This window comes from Gobius niger (genome assembly GCF_951799975.1).
Source record: "Gobius niger genome assembly, chromosome: 1".
NCBI classification, from domain to species: Eukaryota; Metazoa; Chordata; class Actinopteri; order Gobiiformes; family Gobiidae; genus Gobius; species Gobius niger.
Window position 1 is genome coordinate 35508069 of NC_136852.1, and position 15274 is coordinate 35523342.

Below are 15274 nucleotides of genomic sequence, written 5' to 3' on the forward strand. Positions count from 1 at the left end.
TTACCGATGGCTTCAGCGGCGGTGTTGGACCGGAGGCGGGCGGCGGTGGCCTACGGGCTGCAGGCGGTGCCTCTCCTGTTCCAGCAGCTGCAAAGCCCGGGCTCCGAGTCCAGACAGCGGGCTTTGAACTCACTGTGCGACCTGCTCCACGACCCGGAGAGACTGTACCAGACCGTGACCGGAGGTACTTTATACTGTGATGAATGTCAAGGAGGCAAGCGTAGTTTCCACTGCTTTTATTTTAACCACTAGTCAAGTGTACAGAACAGGCTTGTTTTCCGGAACATGTACCTCCCTCATGGTACCGCGTGAACAACATACCACTTCCCGGCATGCACCAGTGCAGCCAACGTTACAATACTTCTACATGAGTGACGTTATAATAAAGCATTTGTCTCTTGCTTGAGTAAAAAAAAAGTTAGCCTGTGTTTCTCGGAGTTTTTTTTTTTTTTTTCAGATTTTGTTTTTCCGGGGAAATATTTAGACTTTCACATAATTTAATGAAACCTAGCAGACTTTTACTCCAACAGTTACTCACGCATTTCCCAGGTACTTTTTTCATAGAAAAGTAACTCATATACTCTTATTAGCAGTTACTGTTGGGACAGTGTTTCTCTGTGGGACTGTGGGAGGTGTCCATAGTGTCAGATTCTCATCAGTCAGAGCTTATCTCCACAGCACAGACAAAGGTGGACGTAAACAGTGGCAGCTCATCTTATTTAAAGGATATTCAGATTTAGTTTGGTCCCATTTCCATGGCGATGGGATCTTTTCTCATCTCTATGTTGGTCTGTGTTTCAGGGTTCATGTCTGAGCTGGGGCCTCTCCTCCGGGACCCGGACCCCGCCGTGAGGACCCGAACTTGTGACCTGCTGCACCAGCTCACGGCCCACTCCATTGGCCGGTAAATGACCAGGCCCGTCTGTGAGCTCGTGTACATGTTTGGTGAAGTGTTGATGTGTTTCAGGCGGACGCTGCTCGCCTCCTCGCTGCTCGCTCCTCTGTCCCTCCTCCTCGACGACCCGCACGCCGGCAGCAGAGTCGCCGTGCACCGACTGTTCAACCGCCTAACTCTGCTGCCTTCAGGTCTGGGACATGACTACTGACAGTGCTACAAGTACTACTACTACTACTGCTGACAGGGCTACAAGTACTACTACTACTACTACTACTACTGACAGGGCTACAAGTACTACTACTACTACTGCTGACAGGGCTACAAGTACTACTACTACTACTACTACTACTGACAGGGCTACAAGTACTACTACTACTACTGACAGGACTACAAGTACTACTACTACTACTGACAGGACTACAAGTACTACTACCACTACTGACAGGACTACAAGTACTACTACTACTACTGACAGGACTACAAGTACTACTACTACTGCTGACAGGACTACAAGTACTACTACTACTACTACTACTACTACTTCTACTGACAGGACTACAAGTACTACTACTACTGACAGGACTACAAGTACTACTACTACTACTACTTCTACTGACAGGACTACAAGTACTACTACTTCTACTGACAGGACTACAAGTACTACTACTACTGCTGACAGGGCTACAAGTACTACTACTACTGCTGACAGGACTACAAGTACTACTACTACTACTGACAGGGCTACAAGTACTACTACTACTAGTGACAGGGCTACAAGTACTACTACTACTGCTGACAGGACTACAAGTACTACTACTACTACTGACAGGACTACAAGTACTACTACTACTACTGACAGGACTACAAGTACTACTACTACTGCTGACAGGACTACAAGTACTACTACTACTACTACTACTACTTCTACTGACAGGACTACAAGTACTACTACTACTGACAGGACTACAAGTACTACTACTACTACTACTTCTACTGACAGGACTACAAGTACTACTACTACTACTGACAGGACTACAAGTACTACTACTACTGCTGACAGGACTACAAGTACTACTACTACTACTACTTCTACTGACAGGACTACAAGTACTACTACTACTACTACTGACAGGACTACAAGTACTACTACTACTACTGACAGGACTACAAGTACTACTACTACTACTGACAGGACTACAAGTACTACTACTACTGCTGACAGGACTACAAGTACTACTACTACTACTGACAGGACTACAAGTACTACTACTACTACTGACAAGACTACAAGTACTACTACTACTACTACTACTGACAGGACTACAAGTACTACTACTACTACTACTACTACTACTACTTCTACTGACAGGACTACAAGTACTACTACTACTGACAGGACTACAAGTACTACTACTACTACTACTACTTCTACTGACAGGACTACAAGTACTACTACTACTACTGACAGGACTACAAGTACTACTACTACTACTACTACTGACAGGACTACAAGTACTACTACTACTACTGACAGGACTACAAGTACTACTACTACTACTACTACTACTACTACTTCTACTGACAGGACTACAAGTACTACTTCTACTGACAGGACTACAAGTACTACTACTACTACTGACAGGACTACAAGTACTACTACTACTACCGACAGGACTACAAGTACTACTACTACTACTACTGACAGGACTACAAGTACTACTACTACTACTACTGACAGGACTACAAGTACTACTACTACTACTACTGACAGGACTACAAGTACTACTACTACTACTACTGACAGGACTACAAGTACTACTACTACTACTGACAGGACTACAAGTACTACTACTACTACTACTGACAGGACTACAAGTACTACTACTACTACTACTGACAGGACTACAAGTACTACTACTACTACTGACAGGACTACAAGTACTACTACTACTACTGACAGGACTACAAGTACTACTACTACTACTGACAGGACCACAAGTACTACTACTACTACTACTGACAGGACTACAAGTACTACTCCTACTACTGACAGGACTACAAGTACTACTACTACTACTACTGACAGGACTACAAGTACTACTACTACTACTGACAGGACTACAAGTACTACTACTACTGACAGGACTACAAGTACTACTACTACTACTACTGACAGGACTACAAATACTACTACTACTACTGACAGGACTACAAGTACTACTACTACTACTGACAGGACTACAAGTACTACTACTACTACTGACAGGACTACAAGTACTACTACTACTACTACTGACAGGACTACAAGTACTACTACTACTACTACTGACAGGACTACAAGTGCTACTACTACTACTGACAGGACTACAAGTACTACTACTACTACTACTGACAGGACTACAAGTACTACTACTACTACTACTGACAGGGCTACAAGTACTACTACTACTACTGACAGGACTACAAGTACTACTACTACTACTACTACTGACAGGACTACAACTACTATGTAACTTTTTTTTGTCTCACTCCCATTTCTTCTTTTTGCATATGATGTTATACTTGGAACCTTGTTAAAGGGACTAGACAGAAGATGTTAAAATAATGTATTTAATACTTCTACAAGCTCCAGCAAAGTCCTAATTTGTAGGATGAACCCAGACCTATTCACTACAACTGCCTCTAAAATCCTGCGCTCAAGAAGTTGTTAATTCAGGTCTGAAGTACCGTCATGCACGAGCTTAATATAGAAATTGCAGTTACGCACAAGACATGAGGTGGCAGTAGCGAGTCTAAAAATGTCAACTTCCATCTAGTCCCATTAAGATTCAACCATGCAAAATTAATATTTGCTATTTTTGGAAAGTTTTGCCTTGAAATGACAATTTCCCAACTAAATATGTGAGAAACATATTTTGAAGATTAGAGTTATTGGGCCCGATCTTGTGCATCAAAACGCAGACGATAGCGTGACATTTTGCCTCAGTAGCAGCACTTTGTGATCTCACTCCAGACTTAGCGCATTTAAGTGGGTGGAGACACACATTTTCCTCCAACCAGATGGACTCCGCGTCCAGGAGAGTGGTTGTGTGGGAGTGGGGGGTGAACATGTGAACATGTAGCTCTTTTTCTCTGGAGACGTGAACATGGTTTAGCTCACGATGGGTAAATAAAGTTTTTAGTTTGACCTGTGAGAGCCTAAGGCTTAAGAAAGAACGCAAGACAGCGCAACGTAAACCAGGAAGTGAATGTCAGCCGTGTTTCCATCAGTGCAGTCGCCTCCTCTTGTGACGCCCCCTCACAGGTGGCGGAGGCCAATGGCACATATAGCGCCGCCACTCGGAAAAGAATTCGCCAAGAGCCTGCGCCGCCCCGTGCGCCGCCACAAGATCTGGCCCATTCTGTTTCCAGGCAAAAGTTTATATGTTCGAGATCGAACTGGAACAAAACCTGCATATGTTTGATTTAATAACAATATCAAACGGACAGTTTGAAAGAAGTTCTAATGGAAAAGTGGAGCGGATTTGTGGACCTCCCAAAACAACAGGTCAATGGCCTGGTTTAGTTTCTCTGGATGTTTTTACCTTCATTTTATTTAATTTTTTGCAGGAGCTGAAGCTTTGCTGAGTTTGGTCCCAAAACTGATGCTGAAACTGAGAGAAAAGCTTCAGGACACGACCGAGGAGCAAGAAGGAAAGGAGGAGGAGATAGGTGGCAAGGAAGAGGAGCTAGGAGGCAAAGAGGAGGAGCTAGGAGGCAAAGAGGAGGAGCTAGGAGGCAAAGAGGAGGAGATAGGTGGCAAGGAAGAGGAGCTAGGAAAAAAAGAGGAGTTAGGAGGCGGAGAGGAGGAGGAGCAAGGGGGTAAGGAAGAGGAGCTAGGGGGCAAAAAGGAGGACCTAGGGGGAAAAGAGGTGGAGCTAGGAGATGAGGAGGAAGAGCTAGGGGGCAAAGAGGAGGAGCTAGGAGATGAGGAGGAGGAGCTAGGGGGCAATGAGGAGGAGCTAGGATACAAAGAGGAGGACCTAGGGGGCAATGAGGAGGAGCTAAGAGGCAAAGAGGAGGAGCTAGGATACAAAGAGGAGGAGCTAGGGGGCAAAGAGGAGGAGCTAGGATACAAAGAGGAGGAGCTAGGATACAAAGAGGAGGACCTAGGGGGCAAAGAGGAGGAGCTAGGATACAATGAGGAGGAGCTAGGATACAAAGAGGAGGAGCTAGGGGGCAAAGAGGAGGAGCTAGGATACAAAGAGGAGGAGCTAGGATACAAAGAGGAGGAGCTAGGATACAAAGAGGAGGAGCTAGGATACAAAGAGGAGGAGCTAGGATACAAAGAGGAGGACCTAGGGGGCAAAGAGGAGGAGCTGGGAAACAAAGAGGAGGAGCTCGGAGGCAAAGAGGAGGAGATTGGAGACAAGGAAGAGGAACTAGAAGAGAAGGATGGAGCCCAAGAAGGAGACAAGAGCGCAGAGAACGAGAGCAAGGAGGTAACTGAGGCAGACGAGGATGCAGAGGGGGAGGAGGCAGGAGGCAAGGATGCACAGGAGGTGACGAAGAGAGAACCAAAAGAGGGGGAAGTAGGAGATGGGGAACTAGGAAAAATCAAAGTGGAGGAACACGTCTCTGATGGGGAGGGAGGAAGAAAACAAGGAGACAAGGATCCAGAGGAGAACAAACAGAAGGTGTGATCCAGTGTTCCAGATCATTCTAAAGCCTGGCCCTTCGGACCACTCCCCTTTGTTTGTCCTAAACGGGAGGGGGCGGGACGAGTAGCCAATCAGAGGGCGCGGTGAAGGCCATGTCTCTCCTGTTCTTCATGTCTCTCGTGTTCTTCATGTCTCTCCTGTTCTTCATGTCTCTTGTGTTCTTCATGTCTCTCCTGTTCTTCATGTCTCTCGTGTTCTTCATGTCTCTTGTGTTCTTCATGTGTCTCGTGTTCTTCATGTCTCTCCTGTTCTTCATGTCTCTCGTGTTCTTCATGTGTCTCGTGTTCTTCATGTCTCTCGTGTTCTTCATGTCTCTCGTGTTCTTCATGTGTCTCGTGTTCTTCATGTCTCTCCTGTTCTTCATGTCTCTCGTGTTCTTCATGTGTCTCGTGTTCTTCATGTCTCTCCTGTTCTTCATGTGTCTCGTGTTCTTCATGTCTCTCCTGTTCTTCATGTCTCTCCTGTTCTTCATGTGTCTCGTGTTCTTCATGTGTCTCGTGTTCTTCATGTCTCTCCTGTTCTTCATGTCTCTCGTGTTCTTCATGTCTCTCCTGTTCTTCATGTCTCTCCTGTTCTTCATGTCTCTCGTGTTCTTCATGTCTCTCGTGTTCTTCATGTCTCTCCTGTTCTTCATGTCTCTCGTGTTCTTCATGTCTCTCCTGTTCTTCATGTCTCTCCTGTTCTTCATGTCTCTCGTGTTCTTCACCTCTCTCCTCTGCTGCATGTCTCTCCTGTTCTTCACCTCTCTCCTCTGCTGCATGTCTCTCGTGTTCTTCACCTCTCTCCTCTGCTGCATGTCTCTCCTGTTCTTCACCTCTCTCCTCTGCTGCATGTCTCTCCTGTTCTTCACCTCTCTCCTCTGCTGCATGTCTCTCCTGTTCTTCACCTCTCTCCTCTGCTGCATGTCTCTCAGGTGTTCCAGAGTCCCTCAGACGGAGACGAGGAGCTGGTGCTGCTGCTGTCCACGCTCTCCTCCTGCTCTCGCCTGGATGCCCTCCCGGCGCTGGCGTCAGAGGGCGTGGCTCTGCTCGGACGCGCTCTGTCCCACGGCTCCGCCCCCGTGCGCAGGGAGGCGGCGGCGGCCATGATGGCTCTGAGGTGCATTCAAACCCTCCAGAGCGACCGATCCTGTAGCCTGAAGGGGAAAATAAAAGCCCCGTGTCTTTGCAGCGTTCCTGTGGAGGGGAAGCGTCAGCTCTGTGCTCTGGGCGTCCTGTCCGTCCTCATGGGGCTGCTGCGTGACCCGGACACCGAGACCCAGGTCAACGCCGCTGGAGTCTTCATGAACGCTCTCATCATCACCTCAGGTACCGCGTGCCCCGAGCAGCGCACTTACGCTACTCAGTGTTCATCAATACAGGGTCCATACAGGTCCAGTAAGGAGAAAACAAACATTCTTTATTCCATTTCATCAAAAGGGGTTCAAATCATCAATAAAAACACAAGAGCATTAACACAAACCGTGGTCAAAAACCTGTAAGAACCATGAGGCCGTCCTTCTGTGGACCCACCACCTGCAGGAGGAGCCATAGGAGCTGGTGCAGTGTGATTCGGGCAGCCCCCACAACCCGGCAAAAGCTTGAAAACTGGTCTGTTTTCAGGACAGCCAGAATCCAGGCTCTTCCTCTTCTTCACAAAGACGTGTATCTGGGATGAGAGTTCCCGATGGCCATGATTGACAAGTGTATTAACCAATCAGAGAAAAGCCGGATATGACTCAGACAGCATGCAGCTGTCCTGTGAAGGAGGAAGTTAGTGGTTTTACGAAGAGACAAATGTGAACAATCTTAACACATAATAGTCTTAAAAAATCTGAAAAAGGGCTTGGATAACTAATAATAATAGAATGTTAAGGTTGGCAACCATGTTTTAATGTTAATATAAGATGTTGGGAACATATTTCATGAATATGGCACTCGCGTATCGCCTTCGTTTGTTTTTTATTAAAGAAATAAGAAGAGAATTCAAAATTAAAAAAGATTTTCTTATGAAATTTGCACTGTATGTGTAGTTTGACAGGATATTGCCTCAGTGGAAACAAGATGGCCGTTGTAACTGAACTGGCTGGCACTTCTTCTTCTTTCTGAAATAATTTAAACTGTATATAGACTATTTCAACCTAATGCAGTGTGCAACATTTCATCTTCATAGGTTAATGCATAAATAAATGACATGAAATTTAATCGGTGATTGTCCGAAATGGACTGTTGTCACATAAAATGAAATATCGTCAATATAAAATAAGATCTTCTCATGAAACTGGCTTAGTATGTGTGGTTTGACATGATATTATCAACTCTCAGGAAATGTTGGCCTCACAGGTTTGCAAATAAACAAAATATGTGAGTTTCATTAATTGAAGAAACAAGATGGCCGCTATAACTGATGTTCAGTAAAATTGTAATATCTTCAAAATGATACCAGACATCGTAGAACACCATCGGCTACTGTCACATACGGCCAACTGGGCAACATCATACCAGGGGTCACAATATGGGGCCTATGGGAAGCAAATCAAGTATCTGCAAAAGACCCCGACGTCATCTATGGAAGCTGTCCACATGGCTACTCTTTGATTCAAATCATTCACTTCATCATAACTATGAGTGATTAGGATTCTAACAGTCTGTGGGGACATTAGAAAGTACTCTATCAAAGTTCAAAGATCCCAATAAGTCACAAAACAAGGTCGCAGAGCCTAGGAGAAAGGGCGTGGCTATTTCCCATGTGTCTGGAGTCGGGATGGGCACTGTTAAACGGTGCCTACTTGGAACCGACCGAAAAGCTCCGGTCGGGGGTGGTATGGAAAAGTTATTTTTCTCTCCAGACGTCAATATATGACACAGTGAGTCTTAAAAAAGCAACATGAACGTGTGCGCAGATACTGAAAGATATAACTTTTGTACTAGAGCTGGCAGACTGAGCCAGCTTGGACTAAACCAGGACGTAGACTGCACCGGTTGTAAAACCCCGAGCTAAACTAAACCAGTAATAAACCAGGACTAAGCCAGGACTGAATAAGTAACTTTAGTTTTTAGGCAAATTGAAAAGCAAAACCAAGCAGTGATTACAACTACAAGCAGCTGCAGTGAGAGGAATGTCAAAGATTGTTGGTTGAAAGTGAGTGCTCACTCTGTATTAGACATTTTTGGTACAGTTTTGGTAAATTGTGGCAGTGAGCGCTCACACCATGTAAGGATCTTTGACGTGTGAAGTTGCTTTCGCTTTGTCGGACAGCGCAGTGTGTTTAGAAAAGTTTAGCTGAAAGAAAACGGTGTCTGATGTGGATCTGTCCTGTCCCTGCAGCTCAGGACGTAATAACGTCCTTTCTGTCTTTTTATCACCACTTAAGTGGAAATTGTGCTCAAAACACAAAGTTACAGGCGACGCTGCTGCTCCTGTGTAGCTTCTGCTGTGCTGTTTTAGGACTTTTTCCTAAACTGTTCTTTTTTATACACGTTATTTTTATTGAATTAAAATAACATTGGTATCGAAAAAAGTACCGTTAAGGCACCGGTACCAAAAGGCAGGTATTACCATTAGGGCAATGGTTTGTGCAGAAAGGTCTCCATGCCTTCCGGTCTGAATGCAGTATAATAGCAACAGGAAGTGCGCTAGGACACGGACGGTGTCAATTTTTGATCACAGCGCCGCTCAGTGGATGAAATTTTGGGAGAGCAGAACGCCCGAATTCCAGGCATATATTTTAAAAACAAGGCCAATGCAACTGCTGTAACAAAGCAAAATGCAGAAGTAAATCATGTGAGATGCACATCTCGACCAAGCTCTTCCACGTTTTCCCTATTTAAATACGCTTACGAGAAGAGTTACACAATCTAAGTATAGTTACACAAAATTACAACATGTCAATTTTCTAAGCGGATTAAAAGGGGAACTCGAAGTGCTCCTAAGGTGCTCCGAAATGTATGTACATATATATTATATTATATTATACCGTTTTTACACAACAACCACCAAAGCAAAAAGTGGCTCATCTTATCCCACTCTCCCCATCATCATTTATGTCTCGCTTTTGTCGCCATTTTGAAGGTTTTTTCAAGAAGCTTTTAGCTTTGGGTAAAGTCGAAGTGCAGAAAATGTGCTCAGTAAAGGCGGAGGAGGCCACGTCCAAATCCTTCATGTAATATAGCCTCATGTGTAAGTAATGCAGCTTATTTTCTGAGTTCAAATAGAATATAGTGGCTTATTTCCTTTCCCTGGGTTTGAACTTCTCATTAGGTCATGCTCAATGTGAAACACTGCAGATCCTCCCCTCTCCTCCTCCGTTTGCAGTACATTTTTCTTTGATTTGTATTTTCTTTAAAATACTTCAGTGTTTTCTACGGCAAATGTGCAACTTTTACTGGAGTAATATTTGACCAGTAGTATCAGTACTTTTACTCAAGTACTTTGACTAGCACTGATTAAATAAATTAGCAAAAAGGCTGAAAACGCCCCTTTTTTTTTTAAGTTTATGAAAAGAAAGACTTTTCATTCAAAGCAGCGTTTCTGAACACGGCCTATTCCTTCCTGGGATTAATCACCGAATTCTCTGCATCTGTTTAGTCTCCGCCCACTTCCTGTTTGGTTTCTGTCCACATCTTGTTTGTCCCCAGCTTCAAGAATCTGCTTTCAAAGCACAAAGATGAAAAGGTTCAGGGCTTAACCGCACAAACCACTGCTGATACCGATACGATACTGAGCTGATTGCGATACGATACTGGGCTGATACCGATACGATACTGGGCTGATACCGATACGATACTGGAGGCTTGAGTGTCAAATACAATATTACCATACCGATACCATGAGACTTCCTTAAAAGTTGCTTTCTCTGAGTGAAAAAGTGAATGTTCCTCTTATTTTCATGATGAGATCAATAAAGTATTTTCTTGTCATGATGACCAATCACCAATTATATCTATTAATAAACTAATGGAACAACGTTTGACAAGGATCACTGGCTTTTTGACACTATCCTATTTTACACCTCACATAAAGTCATCTGATCAGTACAGCTTGTACTTACAAATATCTTATCAGTTATTCTTTAACAGCATTTCATCAAATAAAACAGCAATGGCCGTTTTTATTTTATTAGGCCACTTTAGGTATTTCTATGTTAGTTTCCGACCCAGCCTTGACTAGTTGCTGTTAGCATTAGCATGCTCCCGCTAGCCCTAGCATGCTCCCGCTAGCCCTAGCATGCTGTCAAGTCACAAATGCCACAAATCCACATTTGCGGCCGAGGATCATGAATGTGAGTGGAATTTGATGATTCGGGGAAGAGGTTTCACACACCGCCACAAACTGTTACAACCTGTTACTACGTGTTGTGATTCATGACACGAATGATTACGCACGGTCATGAATATATGTCCTGCACTGTTGTGTGGGGGGTGTCAGAAGTCGGCCCAATGTGGACAAGACCGACTGCTGCACACACCGGGATGGAGGCGGAGCAGAGACGTCTTGCTCCATCATGCTCGCAACACAACAGCAGGAGGAGCAACAGCAGGAGGAACAACAGCAGGAGGAACAACAGCAGGAGGAACAACAGCAGGAGGAACAACAGCAGGAGGAGCAACACCAGGAGGATCAACAGCAGGAGGAACAACAGCAGGAGGATCAACAGCAGGAGGATCAACAGCAGGAGGAACAACAGCAGGAGGAACAACAGCAGGAGGAACAACAGCAGGAGGAACAACAGCAGGAGGATCAACAGCAGGAGGAACAACAGCAGGAGGATCAACAGCAGGAGGAACAACAGCAGGAGGAACAACAGCAGGAGGAACAACAGCAGGAGGAACAACAGCAGGAGGAACAACAGCAGGAGGAACAACAGCAGGAGGAACAACAGCAGGAGGAACAACAGCAGCAGGAGGAACAACAGCAGGAGGAACAACAGCAGGAGGAACAACAGCAGGAGGAGCAACAGCAGGAGGAGCAACAGCAGGAGGAACAACAGCAGGAGGAACAACAGCAGGAGGAACAACAGCAGCAGGAACAACAGCAGGAGGAACAACAGCAGGAGGAACAACAGCAGGAGGAACAACAGCAGCAGGAGGAACAACAGCAGGAGAAACAACAGCAGGAGGAACAACAGCAGGAGAAACAACAGCAGCGTCTGCCCCTGAGGAGCGGCAGCGGCAGGTGTCCCTGGCCTGGAGCACAGATTGGCTTACTTTGTGTGTTCTTTGTGTTACTTTGTGTTACTTTGTGTGTTCTTTGGCATTGTCAGCTACTGCAGGTACAAAGACTTACTTCAGGCTCAGCGTGTGTAAGAAACCGCTATCACGCTGAATTACGACCCCTACTCACCACGAAAGGACACGCTCCGTTGTGAACTCCACGAAAAGAGGTGGAATCTTGACATTTGTGGAAGATTTTTTCTTTTTTTTTCTTTCTCCACAAATATCACGATGCCCTCTGTTAACAATTATGCATTAAGGATCCTAAAGGGGCCGACCAGCTCCCTCCCCATGATTCTGGCCCAAAACATGACTCCGCCCCCTCCTTACTGACGTCACAGCCTTGTTAGGACATTGTGGCCATTCACCAACCATCCACTACTCCATCCATCTGACCATCCAGGGTCACACGGCCTCATCAGTGAACAAGACTGTTGAAAAGTGTTCATGTATTTCTGAGCCACTGCAGCCGTTTCTGTTCTTCAGCTTCAATGAACAGTTTAGGGGAGGCCGGAGAGAAGGTTTATGCACAACTGCAGCCTCTGGAGGGTCCGACACCTTCATGTTCAGGAGACTCCAGAGGCACCAGCAGCTTCAAATACCTGTCTGCTGCTTTGTAGCAGCTGTTCTCTTAATGTGATGTGTTTGTCTGGCAGAAACCGTCCTCATTGTGCCTCTATCTGCACAAACCCGTGTGTGTCTGAATCCGCACTTACCCTTAACTGGGAGTAACTGACAAACTAATTGTCAGTGATTCAAAGAGCCCTGAGACACAATACCATCCATTTTTTACCTTTATGACACTGAAATACAATTGCCATAATATTTTGGAACGCGGTGTATGTCGGAACAGGCTCAGAGCGGATTTCTCTGCTCCGTCCCATTCTCGTCCTGATGCAGCGGTTCCTGTTTGTGAGCATTGATTAAAAAGGAGAAACAGCATTTGATCCAAACGTATGTGGACAGCAAGTGGGCTTTTCAGAGGCCTCAAACATCACAAATGATGAAGGAGCCAGATGTGCTATTGTCCACATTCAGGTGTCTGCTCTAATCCTTAATGAATGTACTGACCTTTGGAGATGTGACTTTAGCATATAAAAATGTATCTGAGCTAAAGCTGAATCAGATTCATTTCAGTTTGTGCTTTTTGTGAGTCACATTCACATCCGGTGGCCACTAAATCGCTTCTGATAATATATTCATGATAAAGAAAAGGACAAAACATACGTCCCCATACTTTAGTATTGTGCCCATCTTCACTATTCATTTGTATGGGGGAAAGAATGCTCAAAACCACAAACAGAATGCACGCATAAGTATGAACATGCTGTTTGTGTTTAGGTAAGACCCAGGACCTGGGCCTGGGCCTGTTGGTCACTCTCTGTTTGTGTGTTTAGGTAAGACCCAGGGCCTGGACCTGGGCCTGTTGGTCACTCTCTGTTTGTGTGTTTAGGTAAGACCCAGGGCCTGGGCCTGGGCCTGGTGCCGCTCCTGCTGGACCTTCTCTGTTCAGAGGAGCTCAGTGCAGACGCTCTGAGGCGCCCGGACGCTGCAGACCCGGAGCGGCCCCAGCGGAGGAAGGCCCTGGTCCTGTACAGCCTGCGCTGCATCGCGGCTCTGAGTGAAGCCCCCGCCGCGCGCTGCCTGCTTCTTGAACAGCGCCACCGTCTGGAGCAGAGGAGGGACAGCGACCCGGAGCTGAGCCGCGCCGCTCAGACCACGCTTCGCGTCATCGATTGGATGCCGTAATAAAGGCCTGATTTCAGCCTGAAGAAGAGGGACTGACTGTGTTTCATTCATGTGACGGAAAAGCAGGGAGAACTTTTAAAACAGGAGGACTTCCCACGCTCTGACTGAATGTCAAGTCATTGAGTCAAGTCACAATTATTGCCTTTTTTCTGTCACTTATTTACTCACAGACACTTCTGTGTTATCTCCGCTGGACTGCACCAACTTAAACTAACTCTCAGAGAGTTCAACTTCACTCTGAGTCAGTTCAGTCCAATGGCATCTCATTCTTCAGCACTGAATGCAAAGTGCAATGTGAAAGTTCTTTCTGATTTCAACACCTCAGTCTTTATTTGATCGATTGAACTTTATATGTGTCTAAGGCTCCTGCTGCAGTTAAAGCCTTTGGGCCTGTAACAGCACAACTGTGAAAGTCCATTACACATAGATTTCCCCAAAAGTACTGCGGCCCACTGGGAAATGTCTGGACTCACCCGATTACCCAGCATGCCTTTGGTTAATCGTAGGAATATTTGGACCTGTGGTAAAACACCGTCACGTCTCATGAACCGCAGTGTATTTGCCAAACGCCGCCACTCAACAGTAAAGACTGAAGAAACAATGTCAAAAACCAATGTGCAAAACAAATCTTATCCTTCTTCATGATAATGGGAATGTCTCATTTGTAACAGTGTTGGGCAAGTTACTTTCAATTTGTAATACATTCTATATTACTAGTGACAGCCTTGTTACACTACTGGTGACGTTTGATGCAGAGACAATAGAAGTATGTCTCTACATTCTAAAGATCTTACACAAGAGTGACAACCCGAAGAAACTGCAATTTATCCTCACTATTTTATGAACCTACAAGTCACCAGTTTATTTTTAATTTGTTGGACAGAACATGTTCTTCACTAAAGTGCTTTATCAATAACAATCAAAAGTATTAATTCATTTTTTTAGGGTAATTATATTTTTTATGAAAAGGATCAGTTTTCTTATTTATTTATGAGGAACGACACAATCAACATAGTTACAATAAAGGTTTGCATGGAGCCTCTGGTGACTCTTATTGTTTAGTCTCTGTATACATTTACTGTGGCTCGGGTTGCTAGATTATTGACACATTTGAATAGTTTGAGAAGGCACAACTTGCCAAAGTTTTCAAAGTTATAGAAGTGAATAATATTGCAGTGATGGTATGGGATTGGTGTTCAGGGGCCCAGTCCCTTGATTCCTCTCTCAGCTCCGTCCCTGCACTACTCAGATTAAGACTATGAGCCTCAGTCTGACTCCACTTTCTGAAAGATTTAACAATATTTGGAAGGTTTTTAAAAATCTATTTCCTATTTTTCCACTAATAAACAGCTTTGCACAACGTCACCAAAGGTCCAAAAGAACCATGTGCAGCTGCGTTTGTTTTGTTGCCGTAGAAACGGAAGTGAAATTCAAGATCTGTAGATTCGCAGCAGTTTAATTAATGTAGATGTGGTTAACAATAATATTCTTTTGCCAATGATCATTTTGAAATCCTTATTCTATTATGACATGAGGGTGTTTCTTGTTTTCTGTTTTCTTTTTTTAGTAGCTTGTTTGGGGGTAATACAAGTGTTAATGGGGTGATTGGAGGGTCTTTCATCTCCCTCTGGTGTCTCTGGCCAGAAAACCACAATTGCAACTTCGCTGCCACCGGGTCAGCGTCACCAAATCACGAAGAAGAAGCTAACAGGCTAACAGGCAAAGCTAACTGCGGG

The 15274-nt window shown here is 44.9% G+C and overlaps 1 protein-coding gene across 1 annotated transcript; it reads left to right on the forward strand.

The window, feature by feature from the left end:
- LOC306968436 (uncharacterized protein) lies at positions 1-13615 on the forward strand. The gene is made up of 8 exons (XM_079563785.1): positions 1-184; positions 802-904; positions 968-1086; positions 4508-4693; positions 4799-5574; positions 6512-6696; positions 6769-6905; positions 13243-13615. Exons 1-8 carry the CDS (start codon positions 7-9, stop codon positions 13536-13538), a joined length of 1980 nt encoding a protein of 659 aa, XP_079419911.1. The 5' UTR covers positions 1-6; the 3' UTR covers positions 13539-13615.
- Positions 13616-15274: the final 1659 nt, after the last annotated feature.